General features: G+C 35.5%; 4 protein-coding genes across 5 annotated transcripts; all 4 read right to left on the bottom strand.

The window, feature by feature from the left end:
- Positions 1 to 736: 736 nt before the first annotated feature.
- LOC120279058 lies at positions 737 to 11321 on the bottom strand. 2 transcript variants are annotated; one of them, XM_039285909.1, is made up of 17 exons: positions 11036 to 11321; positions 10711 to 10888; positions 10303 to 10599; positions 10104 to 10193; positions 8503 to 8976; positions 8258 to 8365; positions 7454 to 7584; positions 7241 to 7373; positions 5899 to 6262; positions 5235 to 5713; positions 4931 to 5110; positions 4693 to 4851; positions 4031 to 4105; positions 3620 to 3731; positions 3034 to 3227; positions 2017 to 2229; positions 737 to 1763 (listed from the first exon to the last, which is right to left on the bottom strand). In XM_039285909.1, exons 1-17 carry the CDS (start codon positions 11224 to 11226, stop codon positions 1122 to 1124), a joined length of 4020 nt encoding a protein of 1339 aa, XP_039141843.1. In that variant the 5' UTR covers positions 11227 to 11321; the 3' UTR covers positions 737 to 1121. The 2 variants fall into 2 exon arrangements, with proteins under 2 accessions (XP_039141843.1, XP_039141844.1); XM_039285910.1 differs by lacking the exon at positions 11036 to 11321 and having other exon boundaries at positions 967 to 1763; positions 10303 to 10541; positions 10711 to 10797.
- A 1091-nt stretch (positions 11322 to 12412) lies between these two features.
- Positions 12413 to 13749, bottom strand: LOC120278845 (transcription factor MYB10-like). The gene is made up of 3 exons (XM_039285584.1): positions 13501 to 13749; positions 13264 to 13393; positions 12413 to 13135 (listed from the first exon to the last, which is right to left on the bottom strand). The coding sequence occupies exons 1-3, from the start codon at positions 13637 to 13639 to the stop codon at positions 12496 to 12498; spliced, it is 909 nt and encodes a 302-aa protein (XP_039141518.1). The 5' UTR covers positions 13640 to 13749; the 3' UTR covers positions 12413 to 12495.
- A 3542-nt stretch (positions 13750 to 17291) lies between these two features.
- On the bottom strand, positions 17292 to 18345 carry LOC120279350 (probable calcium-binding protein CML18). The gene has a single exon (XM_039286277.1). It carries the CDS (start codon positions 18098 to 18100, stop codon positions 17609 to 17611), a length of 492 nt encoding a protein of 163 aa, XP_039142211.1. The 5' UTR covers positions 18101 to 18345; the 3' UTR covers positions 17292 to 17608.
- Positions 18346 to 18648: 303 nt separating this feature from the next.
- On the bottom strand, positions 18649 to 21110 carry LOC120278890. Its single transcript, XM_039285639.1, has 2 exons — positions 20889 to 21110; positions 18649 to 19281 (listed from the first exon to the last, which is right to left on the bottom strand). The coding sequence occupies exons 1-2, from the start codon at positions 21017 to 21019 to the stop codon at positions 18795 to 18797; spliced, it is 618 nt and encodes a 205-aa protein (XP_039141573.1). The 5' UTR covers positions 21020 to 21110; the 3' UTR covers positions 18649 to 18794.
- Between the last annotated feature and the right edge of the window lie 836 nt (positions 21111 to 21946).

Raw genomic sequence — 21946 nt, 5'->3', positions numbered from 1 at the left:
AACTAATAGAAAAATAGGGTATTGACCTATAATTTTCTCTGTAAATTTTCTTCAAATAAAGAAAACCTGCTTTCACTCACTGCCAGCCACTGCCTGAGATCATCCAAATTTTCAATGCATAGAAAAAGATAATGTTCTTTTTGCACAATAATAATAATAATAATAATAATAAAAAGAGTATTCCAGGACAAACATAAAACCATGTTCCTTTATGGCCCTACAAGAATGACCATTTTTCCTTTCAAATATTAAAAAGAAATTGACCACTGCCGTGCACAAACTAAAAAAATGGATTTTCTATTAGGTCATGAGCAGCCCTTAGTTAATACCAGCAGTTCTAAATTTCTAATACATGAAGTAATGGACTAGTACGGGTGGAGGCGATGACATAAAAAAGAACCAAAGAGAGAAGCACAAAAGCACCAATAAATAAATTAAGGTGAAGAAAGAAGAGTGATCCTTGTCCAGGGTATTTAAGCAGGTAGTTGGTGTCAGAGAATTAGAAAACATAAAATCACAAGTAGGCAGGAGAGTTTGTTAACAAAAAGAATATATATATATATATATATATATATATATTGTTTTAGGGTAGTGAAGATTTAGACCTATGCATTTATTTAGTTAAGAACCCTTTGCAATTTTGTAGTTCTAAACGAGATATATAACAAGTGTGCAAGGGAAAGTCCGAATAATAAATAAGGTGTGTGTGTGTGTGCATTTATAAGCCGGTATCAAGTGAAATAGATAAACACCATTCAAGCATAAGACTTCGGAAATCTTTTTTATAGAAGAGACTTATTCAAGTATAGAAGAAAGCAAGTCCCAATAATTGTTAAGAGGTCTAACCTATATTAATGAAACTTTTGTCGATGAGTCGATGACCTTATGCACTCGGTGTATGGTCCCGATCAACTTATTGCCCTGCAAGGGTACAATGGTCAAAAGTCAAAATCTCATAATCAGTCATGAGGAATAATTTGACTCTATTTCAAAGTTGGAAATGCAAAACATAAATATACATATATACATATAATAATACATTAAAAAAATACATCCACTACTAGTACATTTCATACTATTTCATACTTCCAAATATGAACAATATATTTAGTAGTCAAGACTCAAGAAAGAACTTGAGATTGCATCTTTTGAAATACTATGTCCACTGATGAGGGGTCTACATCAAAGCAGGCTTCACCCCCATACTGCACATATAAGAACTCCTTGGATGAAACCGGCCGGGGTAAGAGCTCAGACATGGAAGATAATTCCAAGTCGGAAGGTGAAGGGATGTCCCGTTTCTTCATTGGATAGTATACATCAGCCAGGAGTAGCCAAATGAGGTCAGGGTCCATGCTTGCAAGTCCTGAGAGAGCCTTCAGTGAAGCTTCTTGGAGACCCTTTGCACTGCTGAAAGAAACCCCGACAACAAGACCACTGAGCTTCTTGAGCACAGCTTCTAATGCTGAAGCACTCCTTTTATTGCCAGATATCTCGGCGATCATAATAAGGACTGCTGCTTGGATTTTTAGGCTGGATGCCTCAGCAATTGGATCTTCTGAAGTTTGAGAAGTGCTTCTGTAAGGAAGCAGTATTGGTCTCTTGTCTAGGGACGATGTGTTTTTCATTCGCAAGGGTAATGGTGATGGAGCCAACAAATTCCATATCACATGTCCATCATTGTGGAAGCGCCGAACAAAAAAGTCACCACCACTTGTTTGGATTGATCTGCTAATCACGTTCGTGCACCTCCTAATAACAGCCTGATAACAAATACAGATAACAACTCAATATTTCTAAACAGAGAAAACAAGCGTAAGCATGAGAATTCAACCTCCAAACCAACTGATTTTTTTGAGAAGCCACTCTGAAACAATTACTTTTGCCCAAAATAACAGGACTTGCTGGTAACAGTTGGTAACAGTTTTGGTTGCTCAGATGGTACTTGTAAATAAAATATAATTATAAAAAAAATTGCATCTATTGATTAGTTACCAAGAAGAGATGGACACTCACCACAGAAACTTTATTCTTAATGCAAAGAATCAGGTAAGGCCAGATTTTATTCATTGCTGGAAGTAATCTATTCTCATCAGCATCATCATCAACATCCACAGTGTCTTCCTGGCCATTTGATGCATATATTTGAATGACTTTTTCAATTGCTACTTTAGTCTCCTTCTCGTGCTTATAAGCTTCTTCTACTTTGGCAAGAGAAGAGGCCACATCCTACACATGATCCAGAATTTCTAAATTTGAGGGCATTCAAGAAACAAGTTAATGAGATACAATCGAAATAGAAGGCAGTGAACACAAGGAGCAATCAACCAAAAATAAGAAGCACATGATTTTGAAGCAACCAATAGAAAATACAACATTAAAAGTCCTATGCTTCAAGAAAATACCTTCTGTTATTCAACAAAAGCAACTAAATTTCTGGCATATTCAAAAATGCTATCAAGATGATCATGTTAAACAACAATGTAAAAATAAAAATAAATAATAATATTATTATTATTATTTAAAAAAAAGCCAAGATAGGAACTTAACAAAATAACAGGATTAGAAATAAGACTAAAACAAACTTCTGCTCTCACTAGCATCTATCATATGGAATTGATTAGCTTTCAATCTGAAACTATTTTGTGCATGTCTGGACCCATTAAGAGCAAACATTGTCTAAATACACTTGTGACTGCTAGAATCCAAATAAAAAGGTGGGGACCTAGTCAGCAATCAAGAACTCGTTGAAGAACAAGCATCTCTACATGTATCAATATAATCATACGAAGTAAATTCTACACACAAGATTCACCAGCATAGGGAGATGATAATTAAGTAACAGCAAGTTCACCATATTGGTTACGATTATGAAGAGAACTAATCCTTCATTAGATACTGATATAAATTTGAAATTCTAGCTGTTCTTCAATTGACACTACGTTTGCATGACCTAGATGGCAGACAGCCCTTAACTGCAATTACTCATGAAGAAAATTGACAGTAGACAAGTGGGTTTGTAAGCAAGTATACCTCTACTATGTCCAGGGCCAATAGACACTCAGATTCTGTCATTGACCCTAATAGAGGGACAGCAGCATTTAAGCATGATCCAACGATGGATCCAACTATTCTTCTGTACCTTTTCATCTCATTCAATTTTAATAGCATGTCTTCGCACTCCTCAAATGAAAGGTCAGCATCACTGATATCTATGCTTTCTCTATCTGGAACATTTAATGAAAAATAGCGATCAGATTAGGGAGAAAATTTTGACAAAATCCTTTTGATAGTTTATATAAAAAAAAAAAGGTTAGTGAAAGACGCCTACGTAGTAAGTTTGATGCAAGGAATAAGATATCTGAATATCCATATGCCATCTTCCTGGCTCAATCTTTTCTGAGATTCAGCTCAGGTTTAAAGCAAGAAATTGTTTGAACTCAACTTGAGAAGTTGAAAAGGCTGGCTTACCAATAATAGCCAAGTCTAAAAGGTTCAATATTATGCTAACATTCAGTAATACTTGATCCTTCTTTCTTAAAGGTATTCTCTTATTAATTACACTCTTCACCTGAAGAAACAGAGACCACAATAGAGCTTTGAATGTTATCCATCTTACCTTTATTTTCAACACTGCAGACCTTAAGATAGACAAGTTCATGAAATGACATGGCCTCACTCGGCAACTTGGAAGCCTCATGCCAAGACGCCCTTGTGATTTCTCTCATTGCCTAAAAAATAGAAGTAAACAAATAATAAGTGAAATATGGAACAAATGATTGAAAAAAGCGCCAGACACAACCTACATCAGTAACATAAGAAGAAAAAATTGAATATTAAATACGCATGGCAATTTAAATAAACTTTTAAATGACGAATTTTAGAGCAAATAGTTCTACTTAAAAATAATAAAATGAAGGACTTTTGCAATTCTCAGGAGAATTGCCCAGAGAAAGCAACACAATAAACAATATCTCAAAAGGAAATTACAACAACTACAGGATCATCTACCAGAAGAAATGAAAATAACCTTCAAAAATGGAACAGTTAAATTTGGGTGTTGATGCCGACCAAGGACCTCCAGCTCCAAAGAGACGCCTCTCATCTGTTGTAATTTCCAACATCAGTGAAAAGCATTTGAAAAAACATGGACTTCTGAAAATTTGAACTTGACTTCCAAGACTGCATATGTACAGATATGTTGACATTCCAGGGGAGGGAATGTAGGAAGCAGATAGAACTTACCTCAATGCAAATTGACCAAGAATTTTAATATCATTTATTCAAGCAAACATCAGCACGTAATAAGCTTCATCGCTAAGATAGTTAAAAGGTAAACCTTTTACAAGCGGGGGGCTGTGAACAACTCAATCATCTAAGGCTATTATTAGTTCAAAAGCATGAAGTGAAAAAGATGGAAGGTGAAGCTACATGCTAAGGAATCATCAAGGGACGAGGTTAATGAAACAAATTCAAAAAATAAATAAACAAAAAGAAAGAAACAAAACTCACATAGATAATGCATACCACCTATGGACCTGAGAAAGATCGATTAAAACATCACAGAACTTCTGATAGATTTTGAGTTGGTAGATTTTAGGGAGCAAAACAAACAGCATTCAATAACATGAAAAAAAAGACCAATTAAGTAATTATAGCATTATATGACAAAATTTAGGGGTAATATTATACCGGTTCCTCTAATAACGGCAATATATCATGAGCAGCTCCAATGTAAGAAAGCATTGCAGCAAGCACATCAGGAACATGGGGGTTGAGATCCAGATGGCGCAGCTGTTGACAAAGAGAGTCAATGATATAGTCTGCATTCGCCACAACTAAATGCCCTACCTGGCACAAAAAAAAAAAGCACCGTCATTAAATGTTGATGGAAATTCATAGTATAATTTGCCTATAATTTTTTACTTACTGTAGAATGGCCAGTTGCTGCAGAAACCACACGAAGAGCAGCATCAGATGCGCTTCTTATTTGATTGTTTGAAGAGATGAGGTTTTGAAGTAACAAGTAAAGGCAAGAATGCATAAAGCCACAATGTACAAAATCCCTCCCAAGAATTATACTGAAGATGGCAATTCCTTCTATGATAACCTGAACAGAGAGAATCAAACCAGCCCACTCAGTGATATGAATGTGTTTCACACACAATGAGGTGCCATCAGCACCTGGGAAATGGAAACAAATTCGTGGGTTAAAAATGATCGCACTGTCTTGCCTGGTGAAGCATTGTAACATCGCGGAAAAAATGCAATGAAAGATTTCCTTCTCCTTCATGCTCTAGGAGATGTGAATCTTGATCGATTGGAAGGCCCCACACTTCAGACGATAGATATTCATGCATAATGCTGCCAAGACAGTAGACTATATGGTCTCTAGCATCCTTCTCCTGGCGAAGCCTCCAAATTGATCTAAAAGCCCACTCTTTTGCTAGCGCATCTTCTTCCTTCGTCCCAATTTTCCTAAAAAGTCTCTTATAGAAATTAGCCGACTGATCAGATAACCCATATATCATTTCATTAAGAATACACACTCCAGTGCTTGTCTGACGGAGTAACTGCCCTGAAGAACTTCGAGAGTACCATGTCTGCCACCCAACTTTACTGTATTCCTTCATTCGAAGTTCCGAAATCAACTTCTGGATATAATTTAGTGGAATATCAATCACACTTGACAATGATATTTTGCTTCTGTGATCTAACAACAAGACATGCATGAAGAATAATAAAGAAATAAGAACCATGAATAATATTAAATGCAATAAATCAGCAACTGGTCTTCTGTAAGAAGAATTTAATAAATAAAAAAAATGTAGGTCTACTCACAAAAAAGAAAAAGAAAAAATTTCTCATAATAGTTGGATGTCCAAAAACCAAGTGTACCTGCCATTACAGACAGACCAACAAGTCGAAGTATTCCGGCAAGAGCATGGTACAACTTCTGGCCGCCAACATGAACAAACCAAGGTGGCATGTGGGGAAACTCAAAACCACCATTTGCACTATCAGCAGACTTTTCTGAACCCTCATCATGTAGAACAGATATTTTAGATGCAGCAGATGTGGTGCCATAAGCAGCACCATTATTTGAATACCCAACGACAGAGCCAGCTTTTAACTCAGAGATAGAAAGCAAGTATCCAACCGAAAGTGGCTTAGATAAGATAACATTATTCACAGATCCAGTATACTGTGAATTATGGCCCAGGCCTAAAGCAAAAGAATCAAAGAACTGAACAGCTTTTGCCTAAAAAAAGATTGCAGATTAGCATTAGCATCCAAACTAAGCAAACATGCCCACTGAAAGAAATAAAAAATAGATAAATAAAGAGATTAATATACTTTCATTTGGCAAGTAGGTCAGCAGGGATCACATAATCCTTCAATCACACTGGATTGAATCCAAGTAACTATCTATATATAAATAGAACACGACAGAACCAATCAGACCAGTTTATGCAACATGGAAGATGGTGGCAACTCATAAAAGGTGAAACCTCACATGCAACAATATCAAACTACATTGTTATGATGTAATGTTTATATTTGGGCATATGCTGCACCTAAGCAGGAGACAAATCCACGTGGTACAGCTTCTCATACCAGGCATAAAATGAGACTGACTGGTTGCAATGATTAGGAACTGAGGTTGAAAGACTGTATTGAACTGAGGTTCCTGAAGTCATTGAACAAATAACTTGCAATATCTGATGCAATTACTATGACCAGAACAAGAGATTCAAGGACCACCAAGTTGCATGAGTGAACTGCTAGCCAACTATATAACGCCAAAGATTTGTCACACAGCATGACTTTCTAGTTAAATTTTTTTGTTCCAAACTTTCTCATGCAAAAGGATTACATCTATAAATATATCAACTGGATTCAGTATGATAAGAGCCAAAGGAAATTTAGGCTTATTTTAACTGGATATTTTACAGGTGTAAAGAAAACATGTTGAAGTTAACTGATTATTAATGCACAAATTATGTCCCTTATGTTCATGAGATTCTTGAGATTTTTCATAGGAGCTAGCATGATAAGCTGATATTAAGGCATTCTACTATGCACATTCAGCCTATGCTTATATCGCAAGTCATTAAAAAAAAATTGAAAAGAAATGATTGATCTAATGCTGATTTATCAATCCACAGAGATAGAAACATGTCCGATACAACAAATGTCTACACAAAAATTCAAAACATCCCTACAAAATGACACTTACATGCAAACAAAGCAGCTGGTCAACCACAACTTCTGGACCAGTGTGGTACATTAATGCAAGTAATCTCCGAGCATGGGAGACTGCAACTGTCTCATCACTTCCAAGGACTACTATTGGAAGTCTCTCAATAAGCCTGCCACACAAGCATGCATCAGATGCAATCTGAATGTTTACCTAGTAACATATCCTGATAAAGTTTGAGAAGATACAGACCTGGTAAATATTTCAGAAATCTCATTTTCATCAAAACTTTTCTTTACCGACATGAAAAGAGATTCAAGGGAGTGCAGGGCAGCATCAGAGACAACATCCGAATCATCAATAACTAGAACACATAGACACTCCTGCAATTATCATAATTAGGAAAACATCAATACCATTACATGGAGCACAGGTGAACATCTAAAAAATCATATTGTTTCCTCTAAAGAATTCAAACTTCAACAAGTACTAATGTTTCCCTCACAATATTTAGCATGTCTTACTAATCCACAATAACAATAGCTATGCTAGGAATAAGACTAAATTTGACCCAAATGCATTGAGATTAAGAGTTCTCTACAGTTGCCATGATTTGGAAATCTGAAAGTATGTAAGGGCATTTACCTGATCCAAAATTCAGTAATTCATAAATTTGTAATTTTAATCAAACAGTATCTGAAATATCAGCTTTTCCTTAGAATCACAATAGGGAAATCATCATTATGTAGATTGAGTACCTAGAGTTGTTTAGACTCTTTGATTCAGGATAATATGATGACAGTAAGGCTAATAAAAGCGGAAAAAACTTAAATTGCCTAAGGCGGATACTAATTAAAGCACCTAAGCAAAAAACTAAACAGGAAAATACAAGGATGGATAACAGTTCAGATATCTAAGAGAAAAACATGAGGGCGGAATAACAAAACACCAGATAATGTCTATTTAAAAGTAAAAAGCTAGATGGATACATGGTTCATATTTTTTTATTGCTACCATATTAAAAGCTCACCAAGAGCATCACATTCCAAAACTCACCAAGAGCATCAACTTGCTTCTCTGTAAAGTGTAACTGCAATTAGACAACAATGCAGCTATACCATCCACCAGTCCTTTCCTGATCTTTATGGAGGGATGGGCACAGAGCTGACAAACAACATATGATCAGTTGGACAACAAACTTAATGCTACAAAAATTCTATAGAGTTCATAATGAAGATTAAAGACATGAAGATATTAGTTAGCCTTTGACACAACCATTGTCAAGGAAGAAATATACATACATGAGGAAATGTAGCAGACAACATTTTATCAACATTCACGGAAGTTTTTTCGAGCCATTCTTTTGACCGTTTCACGTACAAAGACCTTGGACCATAATCATTGGTTTCAGCATGAGCCTCATCATTTGAAGAACAGACTGCTGTTGATTGAATTGAAGACGTTTCGACCACATTCTCTGAATGAGTTAGAGAGCTTGAAGGTAATTGGCGGAGGGCATCAAGAATAGCTTGGCTAGTTCTTCTATTGTTTGGAGAAAAGCTACTAACGTCACCGTAAGAGGCCTCAAGGCCAGAAGTGTTAGCATCATCACTTAAAACTATCACAAGGAACTCAGTCAAGCCACGCACTGCATGTTCAAGGCTCCCAGTGTTTCCAGCTGCACCAGTAATCATGCTCTTTGATACAAACAAAGTTTTCGAGAACCGACTAACAATGCCAGGCAAAAAAAAGGCAAGAGCATCAGCAGTACCAACCTATAAAAAAATATTTCAATGAAGTAAGACAAGAAACATGCAAACCATGAAGAAAAGCACAAGCTTACAAGTGAAAGCTTAATAAGGCTTGTAGGCAGATATCCAATATAACTTGCATGTCAAATTAGATACTAATAAGGTGAGAATTTGCAAGAGAAATAACAAACATAAACCATAATGCGGAACAGCCTAAAACTCTAGGACCTTGTATCGTGCATACATATCTTGAAATTTATGCTTCATCATATCATGCAATAGGAGGAGAACACCTCACAAATGCTGCCGTGAATCTAACAAGAGGTTACAAATCATAAGCAACTTATAAAGAAGAGGCTACAAAATAATAAACATAAACCATAATGTGGAACAGCCTAAGACTCTAGGACCTCGTATCGTGCACACCTATCTTGAAATTTATGCTTCATCATATCATGCAATAGGAAGAGAACACCTCACATATGCTCCCGTGAATCTAATAAGAGGTTACAAATCATAAGCTACTTATAAAGAAGAGGCGACAAAAGTAGACTCAAGTCAGCTTCGCATTGAACTAGTGGAACAACAGGTTGCTTTATAACTGTGAACAGACCTCTGCAAAATGCTGATACAGAAATTATGAGTGTGATGATATGAACTATGAATTGCAGAATGCTAATCACTCTGCTAATTTTGCATGGTGGATGAGACTAGGAGAAGGAAGCTGGTAACAGCAAAGTTGCTTATTGTTTTATGAGGATCCTTTCTGGTAGCATCGAATGAGATAATCATCAGGTAACAATCTCAACTATCACAATGGTAAATACATGATAAAGTACTCAGTATTTTTATGTAATTTAGAATTTTTTTATTATATATGTCTAACAATCCCGTATTGTTGCTCATTACTTAGGTAGCATAGTTAAGCTCCATCTTGTAAATAAATTATCCATGGCAATACACTAGAATGAAGAGGCGTGTTTCATATCTAATTTAAAATCTAATTTATAGAACATGACAAAGACATGTGGCCTTCCACTGGTCAAAAGCCTGGCAGTTAAAATGATGATAAGAAGTTAACGATTCTATTGTGGATTACATAAGCTTGGTCAGTTAAAAATTGAAATAAATAAATATGGTCAAGTTGTCACCTTTGCAACAAGCACACGGAGAGTCAAAAATGCTTCCTTCCTTAGTCTTCCACTGCCAAGATGTCCTCTTGCAGCCTCAACATGTGCAGTCTTAGACAATGTAGGAGGGAAATCATTACAAGCTCAAATGATAAAGCAAAAGAAAGAAGAAAGACAATTCACCCACTTTAAGAAACAGAAAACCACTCCAATCACTTACTTGGAGGAGAATTGAGAGCAAGTGTCCAACTGCAGCAGAAGCATCTTGAGACTGGAGAAACGCAATCAAACATTCGTCACCTTGATAGTGCTTCAAACGCTGGTGGGATTGTAAGGTTTCAATGGAAATGGGAGCCACGCTAGAAACTTGCTTGCAAGTACAAGAAGCAGCAGAACATGGCGCTAGCCTGAGAAGCATTGCCCTCAAGCATCTAATAATTCCTTCCCGAAATTCCTCAGCTGCCTCAGATGGAGAAAGCAAAGCCCCTGATGTTAATTTCTTCAGCACAACAACCATCTGGAAAATCATGTTTTAACAGACTAATTTCAAATGAACTACTCAAAGTGATAGACATGTGAATTCAAGCTACAAAATGTAACCAAATGCTATCAAATGGTATTCACGAACCTGATCAACAGAACCTAAATGGCATTTCTTCAAGATTTCCTCAACGCAGAGCAGTATCTTTTCCGCTACAAAATCACTGACCAGGAGACCTCCCACCGAATCGCCCAAATTAACCTTCTTCTCCGATCGACACTTCACCGCCACGTCCATAAGCATCAAAAGCGGCAGCATAGTCAAGCTGAAACAAGCACAAAAGATAAGAAAAAAAATCATAAACCTAAACATCAAAACGATCATCAAACCCTAAACCCTACAAACAGCTCAGCGCCAAAAACCAAACAATCAGAGAGAAACGAAGGAGGGGATTGATTGATTGATTGATTACTCAAGAAAAGGCTGTAGAGCTTCTTCGGGAGCGCGGCGAAGGAAAGAAACCATTTCGGTAAGGAAGGAGGCGTCCTTCTTGGGGTTCTGGATGAAGTCGAAGAGATCAATGGAGAAGGGTTTGAGGCGTGTGGTGAAGATCCCTAGGGCTTCATCGGAAGCGAAGCCACCCCAATTCGAGCCTTCCTCCATTCTCGCCAGCTCGCTCGATCGATCAAACTCTAGGGTTTCCGAACACTTCGAGAGAGAGCTCGATGAGAGCGAGAGAACAAAGCGCTTCGACGACGAGCGCGGCAAACGAAATGGGTACGGACGGGAGGAACTCGTATTTAAAGAAATCATGGAGGGTGTTTCGGTAATATTAACGAAGCACGAATCTTAATGACATTTTATAGACACATCTCGAGGCAGTTGACTGGATTGGGCCAAACACCAGGCCTTTGTCTTCGTTTTAATGGACCGTTTTAGTCAAACTCGTCATAAGGTATTTAAGCCATAATAGTTTAATGGATCATCGGCCCATAGAAGTAACCCGTAACGTTCGTTTGGGCTGTATTGACTGGATTGGGCCAAATCCCAGGCCTTTTGTCTTCGTTTTAATGGGCCCTGTTAATCGGATTCGTGAAAGGTATTGTCGCCTCTTTAGTTAATGGATCATCGGCCCATAGAAGTAACCCGTAACGTTAGTTTGGGCTGTGTTGACTGGATTGGGCCAAGTCCCAGGCCTTTTGTCTTCGTTTTAATGGGCCCTATTAATCGGATTCGTGAAAGTTATTGTCGCCTCTTTAGTTAATGGATCATTGGCCCATAGGCGTAAGCCTTTGGGCTTTGTTAGGCCCTCCACTTCGAAGAGGAGTACTTGGTAATTTCAAGTTTCACAAAATTCAAATGTATCTCAAATGGATTACTCCATTCTAATATTTTAGCATATTATTTTTTTACAAATAATAATTATATATTTATTAATGTCGGTTTTGATCTAAATAATAGAGGATTGGGTCAGTTAAACAAGTGATTTTAAATTTGAATCCTTATATAAAAAATACAGATTATGAAAGTTTCATCTATTTGATTATAGATATCATTTATTGAAAAAAGTATAAAGTTTTTATGCCCATACTTGTTTAGAGCCCGTGGCTCCACGGATTAGGAACCCTACCGCTTATTTTTTATATAAAAATAAATTAGTAAATAAAACTTTCAAATAAATGGAAAGAATATTCTCTCAAAGAATCCTTGTTCCTTAAAATTGGATTCTAATGTGACTCATTTCAATCTCAAAAGTACAACAAGAGCAAATCAATGACAAAGATGATGATACAATTAATGTAAAAGATACAAAAGAAAACCAAAACTTTAACCCCCAGTTAGAAAAAGTTTACATTAGTCCCATTATAACCACAGACACAAAAGAGAAGCACACAAAGCAAATTGCCAACCAAAAGAAAAGGAAAAAAAAAATTATAATAAGAAACCATTTGAAGTTGATGTAATAGAGTCAAGAGATGGGAAGTCAAGAAGAAAGTTTTGTGGTGAAGATGGACCCCTTTGAAAATAACTCAAGACCGGATCATCATGCTCACTCTCCATATAATCAACAATTTCCTTCTTCTCATACTCTTGTTTATTATAATTATTATTATTAGTAGTAGTAGTAGTATCTTCACATTCCCACAAATCAAGCTCTTTCTCCAAATAAGCCAACCATTTCTTGCTCTCATTTTCACTTTCAATTTGATTATACTCACAATTCAATGAGCAAGAACTACTACTACTACTAGCAATGGTTGTTGTTGTCGTCATCGTCGTCTTGTTTTCGATAGGAAAAATATCGAGCATTTCATCAAAAATAATAAGTTCTTCGATGTTTATATCATAATCATCAACCTTTACTTCTTGATGAACTTCTTGGCCATTATTAGTGCTACTCTTAGCTTCACTCTGATCAGAAGAAGAAGAAGAAGGAGAAGGAGAATGATCAGAGGAAGAATTAGAAGAAGAAGATGTTGGCATAATAAGTCTCTTCTTCAAGTGTGTATTCCAAACATTCTTAATCTCATTATCAGTTCTTCCAGGAAGATAAGAAGCAATCTTTGACCACCTATACATGCAATATATATATATATATATATAAGAATCAATTAAATATTGGTTAATTAATTAATTAATTAATTAATGAAAGAAATAAAAATGGATGAAATAAAGAGTGAATAATATATTAATTAGTACTTGTTGCCAAGTAAAGCATGGAGGTTGATAATGGTGTCTTCTTCTTCTTTGGTGAAGTTGCCACGTTTGATGTCTGGTCTTAAGTAATTGATCCATCTCAAACGACAACTCTTTCCACATCTCAACAAACCTGTCCATAAAAATAAATTTATCATAAATATTTAATTAAATGTTTCCATAATAATAATATATATAAGTATATATATATGATAAAAAAGAGAGAAAGAATAAAGAAACCTGCACGTTTGGGAAGAGATCTCCAATTGCCATGGCCAAACTTTTGAATATAAGAAACAAGTCTCATGTCTTCAGCTGGTGTCCATGAACCCTTGTTCAACCCTACTTTCTCACAGCATGGAGCTCTTCCTCTCCCCATTGATGTTGTTGTTGTTGTTGTTGTTGTTGATGATGATGATGATGATGATGATGATGATCACTCTTCTTTCTCTCTTTGTGTTTGTGTTTGTGTTTGTGTTTGTGTTTGTGTTGGAGTTGGTGGAAGGTGTGTTGCTTGAGTTGTGGATATATATATATAGAGATATATATATATATATATATATGTAAATATGAAGAAAGAGAAAGAAGGGTTAGGGTTAGGATTAGGGTTAGGGTTAGGGTTAGGGTTATGTTGGAAAGGAATGAAATAGTAAAAGAAATGGACCTACACAAGATTCTCTTATTAAACTCAATTAAACTGAAGAAGAAAACACTGATGAGTTAAAAACTAAAGTGTACTGTCACAACATATTAAAGTACTTTTTTACGAGTTATAATTAATTATATTTTTGTTTTTCCATAAAACTTTATATATATATATATATATATAATATTTGGGTTAATTAATTAATTATAGGTGGTTGTTAGGCAAAGAGGTAGAAGGGACCCATTAATTGTTTGTTCATGGATTTTAAATCAAGATTAGATGGTTGATTAAGACCAAAGCACTAATTTTGCCTTTTTATTTTGGTTTTTGTGATTCATTAACCATAAGAATGATTATAAAAGGCTAACTAGCACCTTTATACCGACATATTGGAATTCTTAATTACAAATAATTACTGCCTTTTTATTTCATTTCTCTTCAATAAAACCAATATATATATAATAAACATGGTTCTCCAAAACATTAAATCTCATATATTCAATGATTTTTAATTGTTTTTTTTTTCTTTATAAAATGAAAAAAAAAAATTGCATTAATTGTTAGGGATGACATGGTGAAATGTAGGTCATTCATTTGTTTTTTTAGGTTACCTACCAAAACCCACATCTTGGAAAATAAGCAACCTTTTCTTTTTAAGTCAAAACCCTATCCTAATTAGGGTTTTTGCCGGGACCCGGAGTTTCATTTTTTATTTTTATTTTAATAAAAAACAAATAAATCCGGTTTAGATTAAGCTCAAACTTAATTATTAAATACTTAAATCAAGATCAATCTCTATTTGATTTAACTTTTGTTTATATAAAAATATAATAATTTAATTATCTTCAATATTAAATCATCCAAACTTATTCTACATTGAACTTGTATTGATTTGTTACCTAAAATGTTACATCTTGACTCTTGATGCACCATTTGATAAATGACAAATTAGCTACCCATTATTTGTAGTTTTGTTACTAATTGTTTTTTTTTAATTATTTACTAATTTATCACTAATGATGTAGACATTGTTGTCAAAATAACTAGATTTCATTTTCATTTAATAGTCAATAAGAAACATTTTTTTTTTTCACATTGGTACTCTTCAACAATCCAAAGTAATAATAAATTAAATAAAAGTTTTATCACCCAACAACCACCATTTCCAAAATGAAGAAACATAGAGATAATTTTTTTTTTTTTTTTTTCCAACTATGTATCACGTTTGAAATTCATTCATTTATTACACTTGTAAAAAAAGACGGCAAACAAAAAGTATGAACATTTGAATCCTATTTTTCTTTATTTGTAGTTAACAATTTCTCCTACCTTTGACTAGTCTAAAGTCTTCAAATATATTATGTTTCTTTCTTTGTTTCATTCTTTCTTCATGCAATCAATCCATAGTCAATATTTGATTCATTTGGTGGGAAAAACTATGTAGGCATTAAAAGAGGGTAGGCACTAAAGTCCAAATAGGTTTTTTTTTTTCTTTGAAAATAATAATTGATAAAACAGTAAGAAAAATTAAATAATTTAAAAATAAAAATAGCACCGGGTCCGATCAGAATCCAAAAAGTAAGGTATGTTATTGTTAAAACTAATGATTAAATGTGGAACCGAATGAAAAAACTTGGACTAAATTGGGTGGATGGTGATGTGTTTTGGTGAGTAGGCTTGTCAAGCTGTATTATTCCTCCATCTCAATCAAAATAATAATAATAATAATAATAATAATAATAATAATAATGTAATTAACAATAAGAACACTTGACTTCCATTGATAACAAAGGCTGACAACCTGAAGGCATTACTCAAAGCACAAAACATTACTAAAAATGAATGAATGAATGAATGAATAGTTGGTTGAACTGAAGAAAAAGTCGACAGTGATTTACGAATTAATATAATAACATGACCGACATCGAACACCAAAAGATATGCGTAAAAGATCAACCACAAATAATTGATCACACATATAAAGTTTATGTACAAATATATTAACAATAAAACAAATGCAAGCCTGTCTTTTTGAGGTTAATGTGATGTGAATGGTGGCAACAATAAGATATAAATGTCTGAAAGAGTCACATTAGAAAGATTTGCTGAGAAGTTGCAGCAAGATACAAAGTGGAGCTCTCCCTCTCTTTATTAAGGGACAACAAGAGACACAGAGAACTTTATTTGGTGAAAGGAAGGCATCAAACAAATCTAGATCACTGTCATTAATTAACTAGCAATCACTTTGACACTAATGATGGAATCCATTAACCTCAAGAACAAATAGAAGAGCTTTTGAACAACATTTTCCACAAATGATTCCTTTCTATATATATATATATAGAAATTCAATAGATGAGCATTCATCAATGACATAAGAATGGTGTAAGCTATGTGTAATTCCAACAGTGTTCATTATTCATGTCCTATAAAACAAACAAAACATTTATTAATACAATTTTTTTTAATCAATTCATTCCTTTGTCCTCCATTTTCATTTAATTCAAACACAACATGAAGAATAAGTTATAAATGCCCAAACCCTAACACTAATTTCCTGCAGTGGACAGTTGATTCATTGCTGTCTCAGTAGTCTAAGTCACACAAGTCAATTACTGGCAATGAACCATATTTGGTAATGATTTATATATTGGTATCGCTTATTAACTCCAAACTCTTTGGTTCTTCCACCCTTTATCATTCTTTTAAACTGATGTGAAGGTGCACAACTTCCTTGTAAAGAATCCGAATATATCTAAATCTTGCACCTTTGACACTCTAAAGTTGCTTGAATTATGAGCAAGCATCTTTTGATTCACCATAAAGTCATTCAATCACAGACTTGAAGAATAAATCCCTACAAGATTAACAAGAAACAAACATCCTCTGTTTCCAATGTCTATCATAAAATGGAAGGATGGTTTGTGTATATGATGCATTAAACTTTTGGTTTGTGTATATACGCAATTCATATGTAGGGTTATGTATTGAATTTGAATCATAGAGATACAAATAACATAATACTTAACTAGTGAATGCAAATTATATCTATAGCTATGTCATCATCTTCAACTTGTGAAGCCAATCCACAAATTCCCAAAAGTATACTTTCTTTTCAAAAACAAAGATCATAAATTTAACAAATGACTCAAATTGAGATACGGTTAGCCAAAAACTTAACTGGTACAAGAAAAGTATATCTAATTATCTATGACTGCATCATCATCTTTGAATGATAAATTTGCAAAGTTAATCAGAACCTCCCAAAACAATTGCTTTTATAAACCATTGGTAAATAAATCAAACAGACATGAAGATAATTGATAACAGGTACAAGCATTGAATTTATTTACAAAAAAAAAGAAAAAAAGAAAAAGACAAGCAATTCATTGTCATTGAGAGCAATGTGATAACCCAGGTACTCCCTCAAATGCTCTCCTTTCTATTCATTCACAACCTCTTTATTCTAAACTTCAATTGAAAAAAAAAAAAGAAAGAAAGGAAAAATGGAAAAGCATGACAGCAATTGTTTCTCAAACCCTGTGCAATTGAGATTAACATGAAGCAAAATCACAGCATTTGCATAAATTAACTAAAAGCCAAAAAAAAAAATTGAAAATTGAAAATAAAAAAAAATGTGGGAAGCTAATGGAAGCAAATAGGGAGGAAAGAAAACTACCAAGAGATGGAGAAGGGGCACAATCAAGCCCAGGAGTTGTCGAAGGCGGCGGAGGTGATGGCCTGAGAGAACTCCTGGAAGTTAATCCGACCATCACCGTCAGTGTCAGCCTCCTTGATCATGCCGGTGAGCTCCTTGGCGGTGAGGGCGTGGCCGAGGCGAGCCATGGAATGAGCGAGCTCTGCGGCGGTGATGAATCCATTGCCATCGCGATCAAACATACGGAAAAGCTGGCGGAGCTGGTCCTCGGTGTAGGGAGACTTGGCCGGGAGGAGATCAGGGGCGACGAGGGCTACGAACTCGGAGAACTCCACGAGGCCATTGGAGTTGGTGTCCGCCTTCTGGATCAACGCCTCCAGCTGATCAGGGCTGGGCTTCAACCCAAGAGATCGGAGAAGAGATCCGAGCTCCAGCTGCGTCAGACTTCCATCATTGTTCCGATCGAAAGATCTGAAAATCTCTCGCAGCTCAGCGAGCTGCTCGTCATCCAGCTTCACCGGCTCTCTTCCGCTCATCTTCTCCGATTGATTCCTCTCCAAAACCTAGCAAAATTCTCCCAAATTTCCGATCCAAAACCGATACATTGACATCAAATTGGAGGGCATTGGATGAAATTCCTCGATTCGATCACCTCTGCGCTGCAATTCCGATGGAGATTTCGCTCGATCCGATCAAAATGGGGAGGAATTCCGCTGAATTTTCTCCTTCAAAGGAGCGCAATTTAGGGCTAGAGTTTGGTTTGCGGATTGGCGCCATCCAAGTCAACGGCCCGCTCTTTTGAGTTGTTCTTTTTCGTATATAACCCCCTTAAATAATTTATAATTACATCATCCTCCTTTTTTATCAGTAGTATAGCAGTTTTAAAGAAATTAATATTTTTTTCAGGGGTTTGTTTGCAAAAGAAGAAGCGCGGGAGAAGCGGGATGCCCGTGACGTGGCGGCACGTCGTCACGAGATTTTTTTAATATGTATTTATTACTCTTAATTAATGTTTTGATATAAAATTATAATACATTGTAAGAAATAAATAAAAACAAAAAGATTTTAAGATGCAAGAAATACATAATCATAAAAAAGATGTCAAACTTTAATTATAGATTCATGTTAAAAGTGGGAAGTAATGTACAATAAATTAACAGGAGAAGTAAGATGTTCATGAAGTCCTGAGAAAATTTAAAACCAAACAACAGAATGAAAAACACAAATGGACTAAGCAAGCATCATCCACTGAGAGATGTCTGGACGAAAAACACAACCAAATCTGCTCATTCTAGTGTTAGAAATGGGAACAGAAGTTGATTGGCTGGAAACAAGCCGGAATTGCTGAGTGTTCGTGGCCGGAGTTCGCATCTGCTGCATCACTGAGGTTAAATATGGGAAGGATTTCGGGCGGATGCTTAACGGAGTAAAAAGAAGCCGGCTTTTGGTCTCTGTTTCAGTGGTTTTGAAAATCGGCTTTTGGTATCGTAGGGGAAAACTAGTCACCCGCTTGAGAATGCTGCTTTTGTTGTTGTTGGTGGTGGTGGTGGCGGTGGTTGTAGGGATCCTGCATGTGGAGGAACGTATCTCGGCTGTTGGCTTCATGCGATCTAGATGTCGGAGAATCCAGTTGCCCAAGTTCCTGCCGACTTCTATATCTCTTTGTTGTACAGTTTTGTGAACATTTACTGCCACATCAAATACTCCCCGGACACGCCTGTTGCATAAATAAACAGTGTTATCAGAACATTGTGAAGGATGCCTTGAGAATTGGAGGGTCTTACTAATATAACCAATCTTATATCATATAAATACAAAGTATGGCTCTCTATTAACAGCAAGAACTTTATTGACAAACATTTTCTTCACTTGGTTTCTCTACACTTACAGCAGTATTGATGGACAGTATTAAAACATTAAGAAGGATGACTTGTGAGTTGAAGCACATAGAGTACTATAACTAATCTTGTATCAGATAAATACAGAATATTGCTCTCTTTTAACATAAGCAAAAAAAAATTTCTCCCTTTGGTTAGGCATGTTGTTCTCTGCACTTACTGTAGACAGTATTAGAACATTGAAAAGAATGACTTGAGAGCCGAAGAGCATGAGTAATATACCTCTATTAACAGAAAAAAGAACTTCATTATGAAGTTTTCCTTCACCAACTTAAGCATATCATTATCTACAATTGGAACATTATCGATAGACTGTACTACAACATTGCGAGGATGCCTTGAGAATTGAAGGGAATGAGTCATACATATATAATCAATTTTATATTAGATAAATACAAACTGTTGCCCTCAATTAACATGACCGACAACTTCATCAACAATTTTTTCCTTCATTTAATTACTCATATTATTCTCTAAACTTACAAAGTTACAAAAGTACTGATAGACAGTATTAGAACATCAAGAAGGATGACTTATAAGTTGAAGGGCATGTGAGTGTGATATAATCAAACCTATATTAGATAAAAACAAAATATTGTTCTCTATTAACACAAAAAAATCCATATTATTTTCTCCACATAAAACAACATTAATAGACAGTAGTATAACATTGAGAAGGATGTCTTGTAAAAAAATGAAGAGCATCAGTAATATAATAAATCCTATATTATACAAAATATTGTTCTCTATTAACATAAGAGAGATCATCAAGAATTTTTTTATTATTATTATTATTCTTACCCACATTATTTTCTACAATTAAGCAAACACAAGAGAAAGATTGACCTTGTTTTCCCTAAATCAAACTATGCCCTAAACACCAGGAGTTGAATCAAATACTCTAACAAAGAAAAGCATATTGGTGCCTCTGGATTGAGGAAATTAAAACTAGAGAAAAAAGAAAAGAAAGCTAATGAAACAAGGCCTAATTCTAAAGCTTTTCCTATTTTCCCTCAATCAAAACATATACCCAAATGACATGCTTTGTTTGTAGGGAAAAAAAAAAAAGAGGATATTTGAAAACTATCACTACATTCTCTTTGTTGAAATTCAGCCCAATCCAATCTTTAATAGATACAAACAACTCACTGAAATCTTAATTGCTAACAAAATGTCTCTCTATTTGAATTCAAAAATAAAAAAAGTTGCCATCTTTGGTTTGAATAGATAAACAAAATAGCAAGATAAACACAAATAAATCAAAAAAACATTGCAGATATTGAAATCCAAAACATGAAAACAGTCCATCATTCACTAACGCCTCAATGAAAGAGGGGCATTGAAGAGAATTAAAGAGAGACCGAATAACAAAGCGCTTTCATTCGAAAAAGAGGCATTGAAGAGGGATCAAAGAAACGATGGTAACCTGTGGAGAAATTGGCGGATCTGGGGATGATTGGGACCAACGAGTCGGCGTTGGATACGGAGAGCGAGACGGTAGGTACGGCGAAGGCCCAAGAAGTAGGCCGTGGCCACTGTGATCTCCCATAGCACCATTTCTCCTTCTCCTTCTCCTTCTTCTTCTTCTTCTCTCTCTCTCTCTCTCAATTTCTCTCTCTTTTTCTTGGAGAGCAAGATGGTAATGGCGGCGAGAAGGGCCTCGATGAGAAAAGGCCAAGGTTGTCAGACCCGGCCCGGGCATCGACCCGGCCAAGCCCAGGGGTCAGGGGTCGATGGGTTCAACCGGGTTGAACCGGGGTTGAACCGGGGTCAATAATAAAATATTAAAAAATATATTATAATATTTAATAATTATAAATATATGATATAATCTCTATTTTAATAAATAAAAAAAGCATAATTACTTAATTTGATATTTAAAAATTAAAATTTAAAATTTATATATAATCGTTATTTTTTTTAAAGGATAATCGTTAATTTTTAAAAATATAAAATATTTTTGAAAAATGAAATAAAAAAATAAAAACATCATTATCAAATATCGGGACTCACAAACAAATTTAAAAAATAAAATAAAATAATTCTCGTAACTCCCGTTGCTTCACATCTCAAATCTGAAAAGGCATTCTTTCTCTCTCCCGTTGCTTCATCTTCATCTTCATCTTCAGTGCTTTGCCTGAGATCTCCGCCTTCTTTTATCTTTTTTGCTTTTGTCACTCTTCTTTCTCCTTTGAACGCTGGTGTTCATATTTCCCCTGTCTCTATCTCTCTCCTTTTCTATCACTCATTAGATCCGCCCGGTTTGACCGGCCGATTTAACCGATTTCCGGTCAAACCGGCCGGTTTTCCCTGTTTTTAACTGGGTCTTGTAGAGTCCGGGTAGGAGGACATGACCGAACCGGCCTCATGGCCGGTTCCCGATTTTTCCGGTCGAACCGGCCGGGCCGGTCCGGGTTTGACTACCTTGGAAAAGGCCTCGTTTTCAGTGGCACGTGAGCTTCACGTGATTAGTTGTTACGACAT

This window comes from Dioscorea cayenensis, chromosome 16 (assembly GCF_009730915.1).
Source record: "Dioscorea cayenensis subsp. rotundata cultivar TDr96_F1 chromosome 16, TDr96_F1_v2_PseudoChromosome.rev07_lg8_w22 25.fasta, whole genome shotgun sequence".
NCBI classification, from domain to species: Eukaryota; Viridiplantae; Streptophyta; class Magnoliopsida; order Dioscoreales; family Dioscoreaceae; genus Dioscorea; species Dioscorea cayenensis.
This window is presented reverse-complemented; position numbering and strand designations above follow the sequence as displayed.

Bases quoted from the DNA above. Each gene is read 5' to 3' on its own strand.
- LOC120279058 (XM_039285909.1), bottom strand. From the start codon at position 11,226: ATGGAGGAAGGCTCGAATTGGGGTGGCTTCGCTTCCGATGAAGCCCTA. The intron at 3,228-3,619 runs GTAAGATGGATA...TAAATGTTCCAG, and splicing joins CTGCAGTGTTGAAAATAAAG to ATAGAGAAAGCATAGATATC. The intron at 1,764-2,016 runs GTGAGTGTCCAT...ATTTGTTATCAG, and splicing joins TTAAGAATAAAGTTTCTGTG to GCTGTTATTAGGAGGTGCAC.
- LOC120278890 (XM_039285639.1), bottom strand. From the start codon at position 21,019: ATGGTGCTATGGGAGATCACAGTGGCCACGGCCTACTTCTTGGGCCTT. The intron at 19,282-20,888 runs GTTACCATCGTT...TTTATGCAACAG, and splicing joins ATCCGCCAATTTCTCCACAG to GCGTGTCCGGGGAGTATTTG.
- LOC120279350 (XM_039286277.1), bottom strand. From the start codon at position 18,100: ATGAGCGGAAGAGAGCCGGTGAAGCTGGATGACGAGCAGCTCGCTGAG.
- LOC120278845 (XM_039285584.1), bottom strand. From the start codon at position 13,639: ATGGGGAGAGGAAGAGCTCCATGCTGTGAGAAAGTAGGGTTGAACAAG. The intron at 13,394-13,500 runs GTTTCTTTATTC...TTTTATGGACAG, and splicing joins ATCTCTTCCCAAACGTGCAG to GTTTGTTGAGATGTGGAAAG. The intron at 13,136-13,263 runs GTACTAATTAAT...TTGCATGTATAG, and splicing joins CATGCTTTACTTGGCAACAA to GTGGTCAAAGATTGCTTCTT.